At 35.3% G+C, this 21,742-nt stretch overlaps 1 protein-coding gene across 1 annotated transcript; it reads right to left on the reverse strand.

Moving 5' to 3' along the window:
• Positions 1 to 6,939: 6,939 nt before the first annotated feature.
• Positions 6,940 to 21,585, reverse strand: LOC134840265 (transcriptional repressor CTCF-like). Its single transcript, XM_063856015.1, has 3 exons — positions 21,169 to 21,585; positions 16,068 to 16,493; positions 6,940 to 6,981 (listed from the first exon to the last, which is right to left on the reverse strand). The coding sequence occupies exons 1-3, from the start codon at positions 21,583 to 21,585 to the stop codon at positions 6,940 to 6,942; spliced, it is 885 nt and encodes a 294-aa protein (XP_063712085.1).
• Between the last annotated feature and the right edge of the window lie 157 nt (positions 21,586 to 21,742).

Consider the following 21,742-nt stretch of genomic DNA (forward strand, 5'->3'; position numbering starts at 1 on the left):
ACTCAATTTATTTTTACGAAGACGAAAACTAACCCTGTAACTCGCAAGGCCCTAGCCTGTTCGTTCAATTTTCTTGAAAGCGTTCACTTCACGGTAACTACTTCTAATCATATAATGTGGCTCGAGCCTCCGTAACGCCTGTGCAGCAGAGTGGAGGCTTTCGGACCAAAAGCAACAACTGAGCTGACGCAGCAGTATCCAGTGAACAATGGCAAGAGGAGCTTCAGCTTAGAAAGCATTAACTGAAGTCCAAAATCAAGAAATGTTACCAAGTACCAGATGATATTCGCGATATCAATAACTTGACTTAGGTAAAATCTTTAAAAAAATTGATGATCATATGTTATTTAGGAGGCACGACATCCGAACAGTTTGTGAACGTTCCACTTTTTAAATTTTTTTTACAAAAGCTCATATAGTTATTTTTTATCAACAAAAAAAGCTGTCTTAACTTAAATGAACAGAAAAAATGATCCGAGGGGGGTTAAATTTTGCAATGAGGCTTGAAAATAAATTAAAATGAATAAACATGTATCACCAGTAGCGGATTTAGGGGGGTGGGTGGGGGTGGGTTGACGCTTTTTTCTCTCCACTCAGGAATTCGACCCCCTGCCCACCCAAAGGGTCTCTTTTCCCCCTTTGTACTATTTTGAGATATCTATATTTGGTGACAGAGGACCAGACCGTAAATTTTTTCTAAAAGAGCCTTGGGCGCCAGTCTATATTAAATTTGAGGTCGGAGCGCGCGCCGAAAAAACGCAATTTTTTTGTCTAAATTTTCCAAAAAGTGCCTAAAAACGCCTTTTGTGGCATTTTTACAAAAATTTGCTTGCGGGGCAGAAAATTTGGTCAAATTAGGGTCTTTATAGTGATTTGGGAGAGCTCAGAAAATCAATTTGGTCGACCTAAAGAAAAAAAAGGTCGGCAAAAAAGGTCACGCCTGTGTATCACGATAAAGAAGGCAGTTATCAAATAATGAGGACATTCTCAGATTCCTCCTGGTGCACACACTGGATTTAAACTTATTAATTAGCTTGTTCTCACGATTTGATCAATCAGCTCTTCGAATATTTCGAATTTACTTTCTAAAAATTACACAGAGGAAAAGCGACGTTTGAGATACAACGATAAGCATGGAGTGCGGTCTGTTTTTAGACAACCGCGTATTCATACTCATCAGTAAGCAGACAAATACCAGATTAACCAATCAGAATCGAGAAAGGAAAGCAAATTTACGAAACAAATAATTATTAATTATTCATTTCTTCGTTGTCTCAATTCTGATTGGTTAATACAGTATTTGCCTGCTTAATGACGAGTCTGAATACGCGGTTGTCTAAATACTGCTATGTAACCGATAAATTTGCATAAAAAACAGCAGCCCAAAATTTATTATATTTAGATTTTTTCTTCAAAAAATTGATTTAAAAAACCTCTACAAATACTTTGTACATTCAGCTCGTATGATTTTCAAAAACAGTAACGAGCAACAACTAAGCCAATAAAAAAGCTCGACCTCTTTAAGACGAAAACAAAGCAGCTACCATGAAACAACTCGTTTGTTCAAACCTAGAACTCGTTTGTTCAAACCTTTACTGCTGAATTTGAACTTGTCTGACTTGTTATCATAGCAGCAATAGGTTTTGCTACACAAACATAGCAATTCTGTGCAACTAAACTCTTCTTTGAAAAGCCCCGACTCCCGCTTATTATATTTTCTATGGACACTGCAACACGTTCGAGGGAAGAAATTAGATTTTGCATCTGCTTTGAAAGAGTCTCTGTAGTCATTTTCTCTCATTTTTTCTCAAAGGTCTCTTTTTTCTGGTTGGATACAGTCGTATAAGTTTTCTTCAGCAAGTGCCAAATAAATTGAGTCTGTATCCATCTCCAGCTCTTCAAATTCGTTTACATCACAGAACTTGTCAAAGAAATTATGGTAGAGTTCCAACATTCTCAGTTTCGCGTACTGCAGTATGAAAAACCCAACGATGATGGGTTCTCTGTGTTTAATGGTTGATTTCAACAACTTCACCTCATACAAGTCATTTTCAACTCTATTTAGTCTTTTGAACAATGGCTCATTGATTGCTTTATGCGTTTTTTCATCGTTCGGATACTTCGTAATTGTATGCCTGGATCTATCGGTGATCTGATATCCATACGAGGAATTGCCTAAAAGCTTCGTAGTTTCTGCTACAACTCCTGACAAAGGGTTTTCATCTTCTTCTCTTCTCGCATCAATCACTGATTGAACAAAATTAAGGAAATGAGAGAATATTGAACAAAACGGTAAATTTTGGTGCACTGCAAGCCAAGTTCCAAAAAAAATTCGAACAGAGGAGTTATAACTGTTCCATTTTCTAGCTTGAAACTAGCTATAAGCATTCTCTGAGGATGTTTTAACATTTCATTCTCGATTGCATAATTCTTCATGTAGTCTCCAATATCGTTTTTTCCAACCTCAGTATTTTTGAAAATTGGAGGAAAGTTGGCAAATTTTTTGATTTTATCTCATCTGGAACAACTAAATCGCACTGAACATATCCAAAAAGAGATCCATCTTTTATTTTTGCTAAAATAGAGCCTGTAGAAAGTGGTCTTTTGTAGAGAAAGTCGGTTCTGACGTGTTTTTTGATCTTGTCATCGGTTTTGAAACTTTCCCACCACTCACACTCCCACGTTTCTTCAACTTTGTATCCTTTCTCTTTAATGTATTCTCGTCGCATATCATCCATCTCTCTCTTCCTATTATCTCGATCATTATCTTGATCTGTTAACGAGGGACGAGCTTCTTGAATGGAACAGAAGTGGTAGTAGCATCACCTTGCTTCGAATACTGTTTTACAGTGATCGCAGTAACCATCATAATTATAACATTCGATTTTTTTCTGTTTTCCAGATGTAAAAAAGCTCTCAATTTTTCAATCTGGTCTTGTTTCCCGATAGTAAGACATGACCATATTCTTAAAGTTGCGAGTTCGATTACGTCTAGTCTTGAGTTTCTGCATATCAGTGTCAAACTCTCATCTCGTGTACAGTCCTGTTTTCAAATCTTGACACATTGAGAAAGGGTAAAGCTGGCTTGCATCAATTCCAACGATCGATTTACAAACATTTGATGAGTTTCTGATGAATGTTTCATCAACTACAGCTTTTCGAGTGAAAACAATGGAAGGTCCACCAGTCATGTCTTCTATAGTTTTTTCATACAAATCTTAATCACTTTCGCAAAATGGATAAAACTTGTAATTTGTGTAGACATATGCTTGCTAGATTTGGAAGTGTGCATCCAAGTTTCAACATATCTATCCCCATGTTATGATAAAACTGAATCAATTTTAGCTTTGCCTCCAGGGTTGGAACTGCATCCTTGTTGTTGTACTACTTCAAAAAGCCTTTGAACACTGTCATTTCCGTTTTTATTCCAAGTCTGTAAGTAATTGTAATTATCCAATCCAAATGGAGTAGCAGTCTTTATTTGAAGCTTTTCAAGTGCCTGTTGTTCGTCAAGCCCACTCTTTCTCAGGTTCACATAATCAAGGAAGTCTTTGTCTAGAGGATTGTTGTTCTAAGTTTACTGAAAAAAGTTTCATACGGCGGCAATTCGGGAAAATCAAGTTTGTCTGGGTTATCAAACCACTCATAGGGAAACAATCCTTCCGTTTCGCTAATTTTATAGGCTTTGAGAAAGGAGTCCAGAGTAGTTGCTCCTCCCAGAAACTTCATTATGTCGAGAAATTGTACATCTCCAAATTTGAAACTTGAAAGATAGAAAGTCATTTGCTTTTTTGATGACGGATGTTTCTTGTTTTTTATCGCGAATCAAATAAGGGATTAGGTAGGACTTGATCAAATTCAAACTGTATCTACCACTATTAAATCCAAAAACAGGTAAAGTTTTTACATATCTCTCCAGATGCTGTTTCAAATCGATGAGCTGATTTTTCTGAATTTGTAAGAATTGTGTTGACATATCTGCTTCTTCCGAATCTTCAATGCATTCGTCTTCGTACTCAAATTTGTTATTCGATTAGTTTTTATCACGTTCGTTTAGCTGATCAAAGATATTTTTCATTCTTTCATTGATAGCTACTTCAATATCTTGATTTTTGCTCACCTCCAGCTTAATTTTTTCTCTAGCCAACAGTTCGAGGTTGCTTACAAAATCAATTATGAAGTTCTGTGGATCCTTGTTGTACAAAAAGATGGGTTCATCAATCAGATTCGATGATATAGAGACTGAAAATGGAACATGTTTACCAACCCAGGTTGTAGTTTGTGTTTCGTTTAAATCCTCTGTAGGAACACAAATAGACTCAAAATCGAAAACTGCTAGATTATTAAAAAATCTGTTAAGTTCAGAAACTGGAACATTGAATCCTTGTAGTTTTTCAAACAAGGTTTCGCGGAGCTCATACACGTTCTTTGGTTAATATTTCTCACTCGGTCCTTGCATCTCAGGAGATGCTGATTGAAGTGGTCTGATTTGTAGAAAAAGGTGTCACAGCTAGGGCATCGAAAGCACTTGAAGAAAATATGTAAATCATTTGTATGAATGATTTGATTGTTAAATCTCAGTAGCTTAACAGTTTTATCAAATCTTCCGATACTTCGTCGAGCTGGTTCTCCTACATATTCTCTTTCTTGGATATCGAAATTGTATATAAAGATGTTTCTTTGCACAATTTCCTCGACAACAGGTAAGTCTTCTACAGGAACATAACCAGATTTTGATATAAACTCTATAAAGTATCTGGATGTGTGAGAGTCGAGATCCTTGTGTCCGTTCATGTACATTGCCAATGCGCGGAAAAGACACAAATGATCTTTGTAAGGTTCCTTGTCTTTGTTAGATAAAACACAGTTCACTTGGGTATCTCGTAGTAAAGCTTCAGGCATGACAGAGTCCGGACATCCCATTGGGATGGTTTCCAGCAAAGCAGCGAAAATTGTCACATTTGTGATCAACTTGAATCGCCACTTTGTGTTTTGTCGCTCATGGGTACATTGTTCCACAATAGCAAATTTTTCTACTTTTCCTTAGATTGATATCAAGTCTGCTTTAGTACAGAGCAAATGGGTTTTTTCAAATAAAGTATTGTTTTCATGGGCGTAGAAATATCGATATTCACCAGTCTCAAAATTTCGAAGAACAAAACCGAAAGCAATGTTGATTTCAGCGGTAGAATCGAGCTTTTGAAGGCGTTTTTAGGCACTTTTTGGAAAGTTTAGACAAAAAAATTGCGTTTTTTCGGCGCGCTCTCTGCCCTCAAATTTAATATAGACTGGCGCCAAAGGCTCTTTTAGAAAAAATTTACGGTCTGGTCCTCTGTCACCAAATATAGATATTTCAAAATAGTACAAGGGGGGAGAGGTGACCCTTTGGGTCGAATTCCTGAGTGGAGAGAAAAAAGCGTCAACCCACCCCCACCCACCCCCCTAAATCCGCTACTGGTGATACATGTTAGTTCATTTTAATTTATTTTCAAGCCTCATTGCAAAATTTAACCCCCCTCTGATCAATTTTTTTGTTCATTTAAGGAAAGACATTTTTTTTTGTTGATAAAGAATAACTATATGAGCTTTTGTAAAAAAAATTTTAAAAAGTGGAACGCTCACAAACTGTTGGGATGTCGTGCCTCCTAATTAACATATGATCATCAATTTTTTTAAAGATTTTACCTATGTCAAGTTATTGATATCGCGAATATCATTTGGTACTTGGTAACACTTCTTGATTTTGGACTTCAGTTATTTGCTTTCTAAGCTGAAGCTCCTCTTGCCATTGTTCACTGGATACTGCTGCGTCAGCTCAGTTGTTGCTTTTGGTCCGAATACTATAACTTTCCGAATAATAACTTTCCGAAAACTATAACTTTCCGGGGGCTATTCTCATGCGCGAAGGACCGAATGGGCGAAAAACTCGTCTGCGAAGGACCGAAAACAAAATTTGCCGGATGTCAATTTTTAAAAAGAATCAATTGCCATTCAAAAAAAGGAAGTAAGTGAAGCAATTTTTTGTTTCTTTGACAACGAAACCCTTGAAACATAAAGTTTGTTCTATTTCGGTGGCGGTCAGTGACATTTTGAAAATTTTCCATAGTTCTGCCGTTTTTATATTCGACCATTATCAATATTCAGTCCCTGGAAAAGTTTACTTTCTTTCCAAATTTTCCTTGGCAAGAGGAGCTCCAGCTTAGAAAGCATTAATTGAAGTCCAAATTCAAGAAATGTTACCAAGTACCAAATGATATTCGCGATATCAATAACTTGACTTAGGTAAAATCTTTAAAAAAATTGATGATCATATGTTATTTAGGAGGCACGACATCCGAACAGTTTGTGAACGTTCCACTTTTTAAATTTTTTTTACAAAAGCTCATATAGTTATTTTTTATCAACAAAAAAAGCTGTCTTAACTTAAATGAACAGAAAAAATGATCCGAGGGGGGTTAAATTTTGCAATGAGGCTTGAAAATAAATTAAAATGAATAAACATGTATCACCAGTAGCGGATTTAGGGGGGTGGGTGGGGGTGGGTTGACGCTTTTTTCTCTCCACTCAGGAATTCGACCCCCTGCCCACCCAAAGGGTCTCTTTTCCCCCTTTGTACTATTTTGAGATATCTATATTTGGTGACAGAGGACCAGACCGTAAATTTTTTCTAAAAGAGCCTTGGGCGCCAGTCTATATTAAATTTGAGGTCGGAGCGCGCGCCGAAAAAACGCAATTTTTTTGTCTAAATTTTCCAAAAAGTGCCTAAAAACGCCTTTTGTGGCATTTTTACAAAAATTTGCTTGCGGGGCAGAAAATTTGGTCAAATTAGGGTCTTTATAGTGATTTGGGAGAGCTCAGAAAATCAATTTGGTCGACCTAAAGAAAAAAAAGGTCGGCAAAAAAGGTCACGCCTGTGTATCACGATAAAGAAGGCAGTTATCAAATAATGAGGACATTCTCAGATTCCTCCTGGTGCACACACTGGATTTAAACTTATTAATTAGCTTGTTCTCACGATTTGATCAATCAGCTCTTCGAATATTTCGAATTTACTTTCTAAAAATTACACAGAGGAAAAGCGACGTTTGAGATACAACGATAAGCATGGAGTGCGGTCTGTTTTTAGACAACCGCGTATTCATACTCATCAGTAAGCAGACAAATACCAGATTAACCCATCAGAATCGAGAAAGGAAAGCAAATTTACGAAACAAATAATTAATAATTATTCATTTCTTCGTTGTCTCAATTCTGATTGGTTAATACAGTATTTGCCTGCTTACTGACGAGTCTGAATACGCGGTTGTCTAAATACTGCTATGTAACCGATAAATTTGCTTTAGAAAAAAAACAGCAGCCCAAATTTTGTTAAATTTAGATTTTTTCTTCAAAAAATTGATTTAAAAAACCTCTTCAAATACTTTATACATTCAGCTCGTATGATTTTCATAAAAAGTAACGAGCAACAACTAAGCCAAAAAAAAAGCTGGACCTCTTTAAGACAAAAACAAAGCAGCTACCATGAAACAAAAAAACTTGATTTTCATTTTTGTTAACTATACATCCCTCCTAAAATACGCAAAAGCATTAAAAAAAAACTCTTTTGTACTTTCAATCGTTAAATGAAAAAAAAAAACAATTAATCAAAGAAAGTTCGATTGCGATGAAAACAGAAAATATCAGGACGAAAACCTTTGTTTTCGGATTTCGGTTTCAAATACCTACTAGATAACTCAAAATGATTCAAGAAACAGAAAATGCGCGGACGAAAGTTAGAACAAAAATCAAAAACAAACTAAAAATTATTAAAGCCTATTAGGAACCGAATTTTATTTGCAAGCACTTTCATTGGACTTTTCCAGAAAATGAGCATGTCAGCATGCAAGTAAAAGAAACTGCACGTATCTATTATAGATTTGTAAAAAATTCTTTTACAGAAAAAAGTCAAACTCTTGATTACAGATACACTTGCTCTCGCTAGCAAAATAAAATCATTTCAAGGAAAAAAAAATGAAAAAAAAACTTAAGAAACATGGTAAACACTTCAATACTGCTCCTCAATAATAATAAAAATAATAATCATAATAATCATAATAGTAGTAGAGGTTGAGGCTAAAGTGGTGGGGGTGGGGAGCATGACTGACTTCATGTATTAAGATACGTTATAGATTTCCGGTCAGCCATGCTATGTATTAAGATTGGGTATAGAGTCTACAATGTATTGAGATAGGGAAAACCGATAGTAGGGTTCCAGTGTGATGTTAAGATAATGGTAAGAAAAACGTAACTTTTTTAGTTTTTTGAGTGGAAATGTCTAGTTTTTCCGCAAAATTTTTGGCGCGCCTTATCTAATTGTTAAAAATCACAGGTTAATTACGTGTAGATTGGGGAATGAACTTCTTGTAACTTGTTTTTTGGTACATCGTAAGTCAATGATAGGAGTTTTTGGGTAAACTTCATAACACAAAAACATTTGTTATAATTCGATCTCAAAACAATTTATCAGATAATCTTATTTTTGAATCATCTACCCGAATCTTTTTTGAAACCTACTGAAACTTCGGTAAAAGCCAATGTGTTTTGAAAAAATTGCAAAATCATGGATTTTTGCACAATTTCCTTTCAAAACTTTGAAATATGATACAATTTACCCTAATGTGAGCTCAGAAAGAGATTATATAAGGTTCTGAATATCAATGGGAAAGCTCATAATGGCTTTAAACCTACTGAAACTTCGGAAAAAGTCAAGGTTTTTGGAAAAGAATGCAAAAATTTCAAGTATTTGGAAAACTTTGAAATATTTTTTTAAAAACTTCAAAACACGATAAGATTAGGTATAATTCGATCTAATTTCTTTGATAATCTACTTTCTATCTACTTGAAGCAAAACTGAAACCTACTGAAACTTCAAAAAAAAGTCAAATTTTAAAATTAAATTACAAAGAAAGTTTATAAATCACTGCATCGTATTTGAATTTCACCGCAACTATATAATAATACACCAACAAAATACTACTTCGTACAATAGTTTATTACATTGCATCATTTGTTAAAAATTCATTACATTGCATGAGTTCTTATAAGTTTAATGGTTTTGCATGAATTCCATCATCTTGAACGTGTCTTTTTGAATAAAAATAGCTTAGTCCTTTCTTTGTCCGTTCATGTGGCTACCATATGATTTGTAGTTCTGAATCCTCTATTAGTAGATGTGAGATCAACTGCTTCATCAAGCACTCTCCTGTACTTTGCCAAGGGTCCATCTCTTCAAAAAATTGATTTAAAAAACCTCTACAAATACTTTATACATTCAGCTCGTATGATTTTCAAAAACAGTAACGAGCAAGAACTAAGCCAATAAAAAAGCTCGACCTCTTTAAGACGAAAACAAAGCAGCTACCATGAAACAACTCGTTTGTTCAAACCTAGAACTAGTTTGTTCAAACCTTTACTGCTGAATTTGAACTTGTCTGACTTGTTATCATAGCAGCAATAGGTTTTGCTACACAAACATAGCAATTCTGTGCAACTAAACTCTTCTTTGAAAAGCCCCGACTCCCGCTTATTATATTTTCTATGGACACTGCAACACGTTCGAGGGAAGAAATTAAATTTTGCATCTGCTTTGAAAGAGTTTCTGTAGTCATTTTCTCTCATTTTTTCTCAAATGTCTCTTTTTTCTGGTTGGATACAGTCGTATAAGTTTTCTTCAGCAAGTGCCAAATAAATTGAGTCTGTATCCATCTCCAGCTCTTCAAATTCATTTACATCACAGAACTTGTCAAAGAAATTATAGTAGAGTTCCAACATTCTCAGTTTCGCGTACTGCAGTATGAAAAATCCAACGATGATGGGTTCTCTGTGTTTAATGGTTGATTTCATCAACTTCACCTCATACAAGTCATTTTCAACTCTATTTAGACTTTTGAACAATGGCTCATTGATTGCTTTATGAGTTTTTTCATCGTTCGGATACTTCGTAATTGTATGCCTGGATCTATCGGTGATCTGATATCCATACGAGGAATTGCCTAAAAGCTTCGTAGTTTCTGCTACAACTCCTGACAAAGGGTTTTCATCTCCTTCTCTTCTCGCATTAATCACTGATTGAACAAAATTAAGGAAATGAGAGAATATTGAACAAAACGGTAAATTTTGGTGCACTGCAAGCCAAGTTCCAAAAAAAATTTGAACAGAGGAGTTATAACTGTTCCATTTTCTAGCTTGAAACTAGCTATCAGCATTCTCTGAGGATGTTTTAACATTTCATTCTGGGTTGCATAATTCTCTATGTAGTCTCCAATATCGTTTTTTCCAACCTCAGTATTTTTGAAAATTGGAGGAAAGTTAACAAATTTTGATTTTAGCTCATCTGGAACAACTAAATCGCACTGAACATATCCAAAAAGAGATCCATCTTTTATCTTTGCTAGAAGGGAGCCTGTCGAAAGTGCTCTTTTGTAGGGAAAGTCGGTTCTGACGTGTTTTTTGATCTTGTCATCGGTTTTGAAACTTTCCCACCACTCACACTCCCACATTTCTTCAATTTTGTATCCTTTCTCTTTAATGTATTCTCGTCGCATATCATCCATCTCTCTCTTCCTATTACCTCGTTCAATATTTTGATCTGTTAACGAGGGACGAGCTTCTAGAATGGAACAGAAGTGGTAGTAGCATCACCTTGCTTCGAATACTGTTTTACAATGATCGCAGTAACCATCATAATTAAAACATTCGATTTTTTTCAGTTTTCCAGATGTAAAAAGCTCTCATTTTTACATTCTGGTCTTGTTTCCCGACAGTAAGACATGACCATATTCTCAAAGTTGCGAGTTCAATTACGTCTAGTCTTGAGTTTCTGCATATCAGTGTCAAACTCTCATCTCGTGTACAGTCCTGTTGGCGAATCTTGACACATTGAGAAAGGGTAGAGCTGGCTTGCATCAATTCCAACGATCGACTTACAAACATTTGATGAGTTTCTGATGAATGTTTCATCAACTACAGCTTTTCGAGTGGAAACAATGGAAGGTCCACCAGTCATGTCTACTATAATTTTTTCATACAAATCTTACTCACTTTCGCAAAATGGATAAATCTTGTAATTTGTGTAGACATATGCTTGCTAGATTTGGAAGTGTGCATCCAAGTTTCAACAAATCTATCCCCTTGTTATGATAAAGCTGAATCATTTTTAGCTTTGCCTCCAGGGTTGGAACTACATCCTTGTTGTTGTCTACTTCAAAAAGCCTTTGAACACTGTCATTCTGTTTTTATTCCAAGTCTGTAAGTAATTGTAATTATACAATCCAGATGGAGGAGCAGTCTTGATTTGAAGCTTTTCAAGTGCCTGTTGTTCGTCAAGCCCACTCTTTCTCAGGTTCTCATAATCAATGAAGTCTTTGTCTAGAGGATTGTTGTTCTAAGTTTACTGAAAAAAAAGTTTCATACGACGGCAATTCGGGAAAATCAAGTTTGTCTGGGTTATCAAACCACTCTTAGGGAAAGAATCCTTCCGTTTCGCTAATTTTATAGGCTTTGAGAAAGGAGTCCAGAGTAGTTGCTCCTCCCAAAAACTTCATTATGTCGAGAAATTGTACATCTCCAAATTTGAAACTTGAAAGATATAAAGTCATTTGCTTTTTTGATGACGGATGTTTCTTGTTCTTTATCGCAAATCAAATAGGGGATTAAGTAGGACTTGATCAAATTCAAATTGTGTCTACCACTATTAAGTCCAAAAACAGGTAAAGTATTTACATATCTCTCCAGATGCTGTTTCAAATCGATGAGCTGATTTTTCTGAATTTGTAAGAATTGTGTTGACATATCTGCTTCTTCCGAATCTTCAATGCATTCGTCTTCGTACTCAAATTTGTTATTCGAATAATTTTTATCACGTTCGTTTAGCTGATCAAAGATATTTTTTCATTCTTTCATTGATAGCTACTTCAATATCTTGATTTTTTGTCATCTCCAGCATAATTTTTTCAGCCAACAGTTCGAGAATGCTTACAAAATCAATTATCAAGTTCTGTGGTTCCTTGTTGTACAAAAAGATGGGTTCATCGATCAGATTCGATGATATAGAGACTGAAAATGGAACATGTTTACCAACCCAGGTTGTAGTTTTTGTTTCTTTTAATTCCTCTGTAGGAACACAAATCGACTCAAAATCGAAAATTGCTAGATTATTAAAAAATCTGTTAAGTTCAGAAACTGGAACATTGAATCCTTGTAGTTTTTCAAACAAGGTTTCGCGGAGCTCATACACGTTCTTTGGGTAAAAATTTCTCACTCGGTCCTTGCATCTCAGGAGATGCTGATTGAAGTGGTCTGATTTCTAGAAAAAGGTGTCACAGCTAGGGCATCGAAAGCACTTGAAGAAAATATGTATATCATTTGTATGAATGATTTGATTGATAAATCTCAGTAGCTTAACAGTTTTATCAAATTTTCCGATACTTCGTCGAGCTAGTTCTCCTACATATTCTCCTTCTTGGATATCGAAATCGTATATAAAGATGTTTCTTTGCACAATTTCCTCGACAACAGTTAAGTCTTCTGCAGGAACATAAACAGATTTTGATATAAACTCTATAAAATATCTGGATGTGTGAGAGTCGAGATCCTTGTGTCCGTTCATGTACATTGCCAATGCGCGGAAAAGACACAAATGATCTTTGTAAGGTTCCTTGAGACACAAATGATCTTTGTAAGGTTCCTTAAACACAGAGAACAATGATGGGTTCAAAAGACACGAATGATCTTTGTAAGGTTCCTTAAACACAGAGAACAATGATGGGTTCTCTGTGTTTAATGGTTGATTTCAACAACTTCACCTCATACAAGTCATTTTCAACTCTATTTAGTCTTTTGAACAATGGCTCATTGATTGCTTTATGAGTTTTTTCATCGTTCGGATACTTCGTAATTGTATGCCTGGATCTATCGGTGATCTGATATCTATACGAGGAATTGCCTAAAAGCTTCGTAGTTTCTGCTACAACTCCTGACAAAGGGTTTTCATCTCCTTCTCTTCTCGCATCAATCACTGATTGAACAAAATTAATGAAACGAGGAGAATATTGAGCAAAACGGTAAATTTTGGTGCACTGCAAGCCAAGTTCCAAATAAAATTTGAACAGAGGAGTTATAACTGTTCCATTTTCTAGCTTGAAACTAGATATCAGCATTCTCTGAGGATGTTTTAACATTTCATTCTCGATTGCATAATTCTCCATTAAGGCTCCATTATCGTTTCTTCCAACCTCAGTATTTTTGAAATTTGGAGGAAATTTGGCAAATTTTGATTTTAGCTCATCTGGAACAACTAAATTGCACTGAACATATCCAAGAAGAGATCCATCTTTTATTTTTGCTAGAAGGGAGTCTGTAGAAAGTGGTCTTTTGTAGGGAAAGTCGGTTCTGACGTGATTTTTGATCTTATCATCGGTTTTAAAACTTTCCCACCACCCACACTCCCACATTTCTTCAACTTTGTATCCTTTCTCTTTAATGTATTCTCGTCGCATATCACCCATCTCTCTCTTCCTATTACCTCGTTCAATATTTTGATCTGTTAACGAGGGACGAGCTTCTAGAATGGAACAGAAGTGGTAGTAGCATCACCTTGCTTCGAATACTGTTTTACAATGATCGCAGTAACCATCATAATTAAAACATTCGATTTTTTTCTGTTTTCCAGATGTAAAAAAGCTCTCATTTTTACATTCTGGTCTTGTTTCCCGATAGTAAGACATGACCATAATCTCAAAGTGGCGAGTTCGATTACGTCTAGCCTTGAGTTTTTGCATATCAGTGTCAAACTCTTATCTCGTGTACAGTCCTGTTGGCAAATCTTGACACATTGAGAAAGGGTAAAGCTGGCTTGCATCAATTCCAACGATCGATTTACAAACATTTGATGAGTTTCTGATGAATGTTTCATCAACTACAGCTTTTCGAGTGGAAACAATGGAAACTCCACCAGTCGTGTCTTCTATAATTTTTTCAAACAAATCTTAATCACTTTCGCAAAATGGATAAAACTTGTAAATTGTGTAGACATATGCTGGCTAGACTTGGAAGTGTGCATCCAAGTTTCAACATATCTATCCCCTTGTTATGATAAAACTGAAACGTTTTTAGCTTTGCCTCCAGGGTTGGAACTACATCCTTGTTGTTGTACTACTTCAAAAAGCCTTTGAACACTGTCATTCTGTTTTTATTCCAAGCCTGTAAGTAATTGTAATTATCCAATCCAGATGGAAGAACAGTCTTGATTTGAAGCTTTTCAAGTGCCTGTTGTTCGTCAATCCCACCCTTTCTCAGGTTCTCACAACCAATGAAGTCTTTGTCTAGAGGATTGTTGTTCTAAGTTTACTGAAAAAAGTTTCATACGGCGGCAATTCGGGAAAATCTGTTTGTCTGGGTTATCAAACCACTCATAGGGAAAGAATACTTCTGTTTCGCTATATTTATAGGCTCTGAGAAAGGAGTCCAGAGTAGTTGCTCCTCCCAGAAACTTCCTTATGTCGAGAAATTGTACATCTCCAAACTTGAAACTTGAAAGATAAAAAGTCATTTGCTTTTTTGATGACGGATGTTTCTTGTTCTTTATCGCGAATCAAATAGGGGATTAGGTAGGACTTGATCAAATTCAAATTGTATCTACCACTATAAAATCCAAAAACAGTTATAGTATTTACATATCTCTCCAGATGCTGTTTCGTATCGATGAGCTGATTTTTCTGAATTTGTAAGAATTGTGTTGACATATCTGCTTCTTCCGAATCTTCAATGCATTCGTCTTCGTACTCAAATTTGTTATTCGAAAATTATTTATCATGTTCGTTTAGCTGATCAAAGATATTTTCCATTCTTTCACTGATAGCTACTTCAATATACTGATTTTTTCTCATCTCCAGCTTATTTTTTTCAGCCAACAGTTCGAGGTTGCTTAAAAAAACAATTATCAAGTTCTGTGGATCCTTGTTGTACAAAAAGATGGGTTCATCGATCAGATTCGATGATATAGAGACTGAAAATGGAACATGTTTACCAACCCAGGTTGTAGTTTGTGTTTCTTTTAATTCCTCTGTAGGAACACAAATCGACTCAAAATCGAAAATTGCTAGATTATTAAAAAATCTGTTAAGTTCAGAAACTGGAACATTGAATCCTTGTAGTTTTTCAAACAAGGTTTCGCGGAGCTCATACACGTTCTTTGGGTAAAAATTTCTCACTCGGTCCTTGCATCTCAGGAGATGCTGATTGAAGTGGTCTGATTTCTAGAAAAAGGTGTCACAGCTAGGGCATCGAAAGCACTTGAAGAAAATATGTATATCATTTGTATGAATGATTTGATTGATAAATCTCAGTAGCTTAACAGTTTTATCAAATTTTCCGATACTTCGTCGAGCTAGTTCTCCTACATATTCTCCTTCTTGGATATCGAAATCGTATATAAAGATGTTTCTTTGCACAATTTCCTCGACAACAGGTAAGTCTTCTACAGGCACATAACCAGATTTTGATATAAACTCTATAAAGTATCTGGATGTGTGAGAGTTGAGATCCTTGTGTCCATTCATGTACATTGCCAATGCGCGGAAAAGACACAAATGCTCTTTGTAAGGTTCCTTGTCTTTGTTAGATAAAAGACAGTTCTTTTGGGTATCTCGTAGTAAAGCTTCAGGTATGACAGAGTCCGGACATCCCATTGGGATGGTTTGCAGCAAAGCAGCGAAAATTGTCACATTTGTGATCAACTTGAATCGCCACTTTGTGTTTTGTCGCTCTTGAGTACATTGTTCCACAATAGCAAATTTTTCCACTTTTCCTTGGATTGATATCAAGTCTGCTTTAGTGCAGAGCAAATGGGTTTTTTCAAATAAAGTATTGTTTTAATGGGCGTAAAAAAATTGATATTCACCAGTCTCAAAATTTCGAAGAACAAAACCCAAAGCAAGGTGGATTTCAGCGGCAGAATCGAGCTTGTTGAAGACTTCAAGATTCTCGTTGATTATTTTAGTATCTAACTTGGACATTTGGAAGGTAAATACCTGATGTCTCCCATTTTCCATCTCCGTATCCACTAAAAAATGTTGACAAGCTCTAAGTTCCTCTTTAAGGTTTTCACCATCTTCCCCTTCTTCCTCCACAATCTTGTTCATGTCCGCTACAGTATCACTGGGTTTCCGTAGTTTTGCTCCATGTTCCTTTCTCCGATGTTGTTGGAGAGAGTAGTAGCTTGGACTTCTTGTTCGCAAGAAGGATAAACTCGACTGCTTCGGAATTGGTTGAGAATACTTCTTCGCAACATGATAACCCATCTCCTCTTTGCTCTTTGTATAAAAATGACAGTTTGGACACTTATGTTCCGCCTGCTTTTCACATCTCTTTCGATGTCTCGCAGCATCAGATCTACTGTATTCATCACCAAATTTCTCACACTTGACCTGCTCGTTTCGGTTAAGGGCACGCATTATCTAAAAAAAACTTGGAACTTTGAATATCTACCCAAAAATCAGCAATTTCTCATCGAGTATACACAAAAACAATCAATTAACTTGATAAGAAGACTTGCAGAGATGCTACTTTTAGTAATTTTTCTTCTTTTGTTACTTATATCGGGAATAATTCTTATTTTAAGTAAAAAATTTTAAAAAGGTTCTCGTTGATTATTTTAGTATCTAACTTGGACATTTGGAAGGTAAATACCTGATGTCTCCCATTTTCCATCTCCGTATCCACCAAAAATGTTGACAAGCTCTAAGTTCCTCTTTAAGTTTTTCACTATCTTCCCCTTCTTCCTCCACAATCTTGTTCAAAACCGCTACAGTATCACTGGGTTTTCGTTGTTTTGCTCCATGTTCCTTTTCTCCGATGTTGTTGGAGAGAATAGTAACTTGGGAAATCTTGTTTGCAAGAAGGACAAACTGTCGACTGCACTGATGAACTTGGTGTATTTATAGCGTTTTATACGTAATTTTACAAACAATGACGTCATCGCCTACGCAATTATCCTTTTATTGTCATGATGTCATTCTTTAAATAAAGTGACTTCACAGCCTACCTAATTTTCCTTTTATGGTAATGACGTCATTCTATAAATAGAAGTGATGTCACCACCCGTGCAATTTTCCTTTTATGGTAATGACGTCATCGTCTACGTCGTTCCTTCAAAATTATTAATATTTTCCAGAAAAAAAATCAACCAATCAGAACTAAGCAGTTTCTAGAAATAACTTTGGATCAAAAATAATCATTTTTGAAAAATGTCAAATAAAAAACGTTTGAACTTCCTCGAGTTCCTCTACAAGAAAAAAGAAAATATTCCGCGTTATTTCCTTATTGATGAAATAGATGTAGATTCTTACTTTTTTCACAACTTTTTGGACGTTTATGTAATCCAAAATAGAGTTCTCCGAATAAGTAAATGTCTCTTTAGGGAAACTTACTCAATCAAAGAGTTTGCTTTTGATCCACATATTACGTATCAAAGCTATAAACTTACAGCTGAATTACAACTGACTAGAAAAGAAACTTTATTTATTTTAGAAAATTTGAAGTTTGAAGTCGTACGATAATATTTCATAGACTCTTTTTATTACCTACCCAACTCCCAAATTTGTCAAAACTCCTCAGCAAAGTTCTTTATTCGTCAATTTCTTTAAAGATTTTCAAAGTTCAAAATCTTGCATGATCAGGTTTGGAATCAGATTACCAGAGATTTGATTTGAAAAATTCATCAATTTTGAGTTATCCGCTCAAATCTACATCAAAATCAAAAAAACTTGACTATCTACTCAAAAATCTGCAATTTCTCATCGATTATATACAAAAAAAACCCAATTAACTTGATGAGAAGGCTTGCAGAGATATTACTTTTAGTAATTTTTCTTCTGTGGTTACTTATATCGGGAATATTTCTTATTTTTAGTATAAAATACTAAAAAGGTTCTCGTTGATTATTTTAGTATTTAAATTGGACATTTGGAAGTTAAATACCTTATGTCTCCCATTTCCCATCTCCGTATCCACCAAAAAATGTTAACAAGCACTAAGTTCCTCCTTAAGTTTTTCACCATCTTCCCCTTCTTCCTCCACAATCTTGTTCAAGTCCGCTACAGTATCACTGGGTTTCCGTTGTTTTGCTCCATGTTCCTTTCTCCAATGTTGTTGAAGAGAGTAGTAACTTGGGAATTCTTGTTAGCAAGAAGGATAAACTCGACTGCTTCGAACTTGATTGAGCATGCTTCTTCGCAACATGATAACCGATCTCCTCTTTACTCTTTGTATAAAAATGACAGTTTTGACACTTATGTTCCGCCTGCTTTTCACATCTCTTTCGATGTCTCACAGCATCAGATCTCCTGTATTCATCACCAAATTTCTCACACTTGACTTTCTCGTTTCGGTTAAGGGCAGGCATTATCTAAAAAAAACTTGGGACTTTGAATATCTACCCAAAAATCAGCAATTTCTCATCGATTATATACAAAAAAAAATCAATTAACTTGATAAGAAGACTTGCAGAGATGCTACTTTTAGTAATTTTTCTTCATCTGTTACTTATATCTAGAATAATTCTTATTTTTAGTATAAAATACTAAAAATTCTCGTTGATTATTTTAGTATCTAACTTGGACATTTGGAAGTTAAATACCTTATGTCTCCCATTTTCCATCTCCGTATCCACCAAAAAATGTTAACAAGCACTAAGTTCCTCCTTAAGTTTTTCACCATCTTCCCCTTCTTCCTCCACAATCTTGTTCAAGTCCGCTACAGTATCACTGGGTTTCCGTTGTTTTGCTCCATGTTCCTTTCTCCGATGTTGTTGAAGAGAGTAGTAACCTGGGAATTCTTGTTAGCAAGAAGGATAAACTCGACTGCTTCGATCTTGGTTGAGCATGCTTCTTCGCAACATGATAACCGATCTCCTCTTTACTATTTGTATAAAAATGACAGATTTGACACTTATGTTCCGCCTGCTTTTCACATCTCTTTCGATGTCTCACAGCATCAGATCTCCTGTATTCATCACCAAATTTCTCACACTTGACTTTCTCGTTTCGGTTAAGGGCAGGCATTACCTGAAAAAAACTTGGGACTTTGAATACCTACCCAAAATCAGCAATTTCTCATCAATTATATATAAAAAAAAATCAATTAATATGATAAGAAGACTAGCAGAGATGCTACTTTTAGTAATTTTTCTTCTTTTGTTACTTATATCGGGAATAATTCTTATTTTTAGTAAAAAATACTAAAAAGGTTCTCGTTGATTATTTTAGTATCTAACTTGGACATTTGGAAGGTAAATGCCTGATGTCTCCCATTTTGCATCTCCGTATCCACCAAAAATGTTGACAAGCTCTAAGTTCCTCCTGAAATTTTTCACCATCTTCCCCTTCTTCCTCTACAATCTTGTTCAAGTTGGCTACAGTATCACTGGGTTTCCGTCTTTTTGCTCCATGTTCCTTTCTTCGATGTTGTTGGAGAGAGTAGTAACTTGGGAATTCTTGTTCGCAAGAAGGATAAACTCGACTGCTTCAAAATTGGTTGAGCATACTTCTTCGCAACATGATAACCCATCTCCTCTCTGCTCTTTGTATAAAAATGACAGTTTGGACTTTTATGTTCCGCCTGCTAATCAATTTTGAAAAATGTCAATTAAAAAACGTTTGAACTTCCTCGAGTTCCTCTACAAGAAAAAAGAAAATATTCCGCGTTATTTCCTTATTGATGAAATAGATGTAGATTCTTACTTTTTTCACAACTTTTTGGACGTTTATGTAATCCAAAATAGAGTTCTCCGAATAAGTAAAGGTCTCTTTAGGGAAACTTACTCAATCAAAGAGTTTGCTTTTGATCCACATATTACGTATCAAAGCTATAAACTTACAGCTGAATTACACCTGACTAGAAAAGAAACTTTATTTATTTTAGAAAATTTGAAGTTTGAAGTCGTACGATAATATTTCATAGACTCTTTTTATTACCTACCCAACTCCCAAATTTGTCAAAACTCCTCAGCAAAGTTCTTTATTCGTCAATTTCTTTAAAGATTTTCAAAGTTCAAAATCTTGCATGATCAGGTTTGGAATCAGATTACCAGAGATTTGATTTGAAAAATTCATCAACTTTGAGTTATCCGCTCAAATCTACATCAAAATCAAAAAAAACTTGACTATCTACTCAAAAATCTGCAATTTCTCATCGATTATATACAAAAAAAATCAATTAACTTGATGAGAAGACTTGCAGACATAATACTTTTAGTAATTATTCTTCTTTTGTTACTTATATCGGGAATATTTCTTATTTTTAGTATAAAATACTAAAAAGGTTCTCGTTGATTATTTTAGTATTTAACTTGGACATTTGAAAGTTAAATAACTTATGTCTCCCATTTTCCATCTCCGTATCCACCAAAAAATGTTAACAAGCACTAAGTTCCTCCTTAAGTTTTTCACCATCTTACCCTTCTTCCTCCACAATCTTGTTCAAGTCCGCTACAGTATCACTGGGTTTCCGTTGTTTTGCTCCATGTTCCTTTCTCCGATGTTGTTGAAAAGAGTAGTAACTTGGGAATTCTTGTTAGCAAGAAGGATAAACTCGACTGCTTCGAACTTGGTTGAGCACGCTTCTTCGCAACATGATAACCGATCTCCTCTTTACTCTTTGTATAAAAATGACAGTTTGGACACTTATGTTCCGCCAGCTTTCACATCTCTTTCGATGTCTCGCAGCATCAGATCTCCTGTATTCATCACCAAATTTCTCACACTTGACTTTCTCGTTTCGGTTAAGGGCAGGCATTATCTAAAAAAAACTTGGGACTTTGAATACCTACCCAAAAATCAGCAATTTCTCATCGATTATATACAAAAAAAAATTCATCAAACTTTTGAGTTATTCTCTCAAATCTACATCTAAATCCAAGAACTTGACTATCAACTCAAAAATCAGCAATTTTTCATCGATTCTATACAAAAAATTCAATTAACTTGATGAAAAGACTTGCAGAGATGCTACTTTAATTAATTTTTCTTCTTTTGTTACTTTTATCGGGAATATTTCTTATTTTTAGTAAAAACTACTAAAAAGGTTCTCGTTGATTTTTTTAGTATCTAACTTGGACATTTGGAAGTTAAATACCTTATGTCTCCCATTTTCCATCTCCGTATCCACCAAAAAATGTTGACAAGCACTAAGTTCATCCTTCAGTTTTTCACCATCTTCCCCTTCTTCCTCCACAATCTTGTTCAAGTTCGCTACAGTATCACTGGGTTTCCGTCTTTTTGCTCCATGTTCCTTTCTTCGATGTTGTTGGAGAGAGTAGTGACTTGGGAATTCTTGGTCGCAAGAAGGATACTTTCGACTGCTTCGAACTTGGTTGAGCATGATTCTTCGCAACATGATAACCCAGCTCCTCTTTGCATAAAAATGACAGTTTGAACACTTATGTTCCGCCTGCTTTTCACATTTCTTTCGATGTCTCGCAGCATCAGATCTCCTGTATTCATCACCAAATTTCTCACACTTGACTTTCTCGTTTCGGTTAGGGGCAGGCATTATCTAAAAAAACTTGGGACTTTGGAAATATTCCAAGATTAAAAATTTAAATTACCAAATGAATAAAAATATTTACTTTTTCTTTTCGCGAAGTAACGAATTGTAAAATTTGAAGTAACATTCGATTGACTGTTACCTACCCAAAAATCAGCAATTT

Source organism: Symsagittifera roscoffensis, chromosome 1, assembly GCF_963678635.1.
Source record: "Symsagittifera roscoffensis chromosome 1, txSymRosc1.1, whole genome shotgun sequence".
Lineage (NCBI taxonomy): Eukaryota > Metazoa > Xenacoelomorpha > Acoela > Convolutidae > Symsagittifera > Symsagittifera roscoffensis.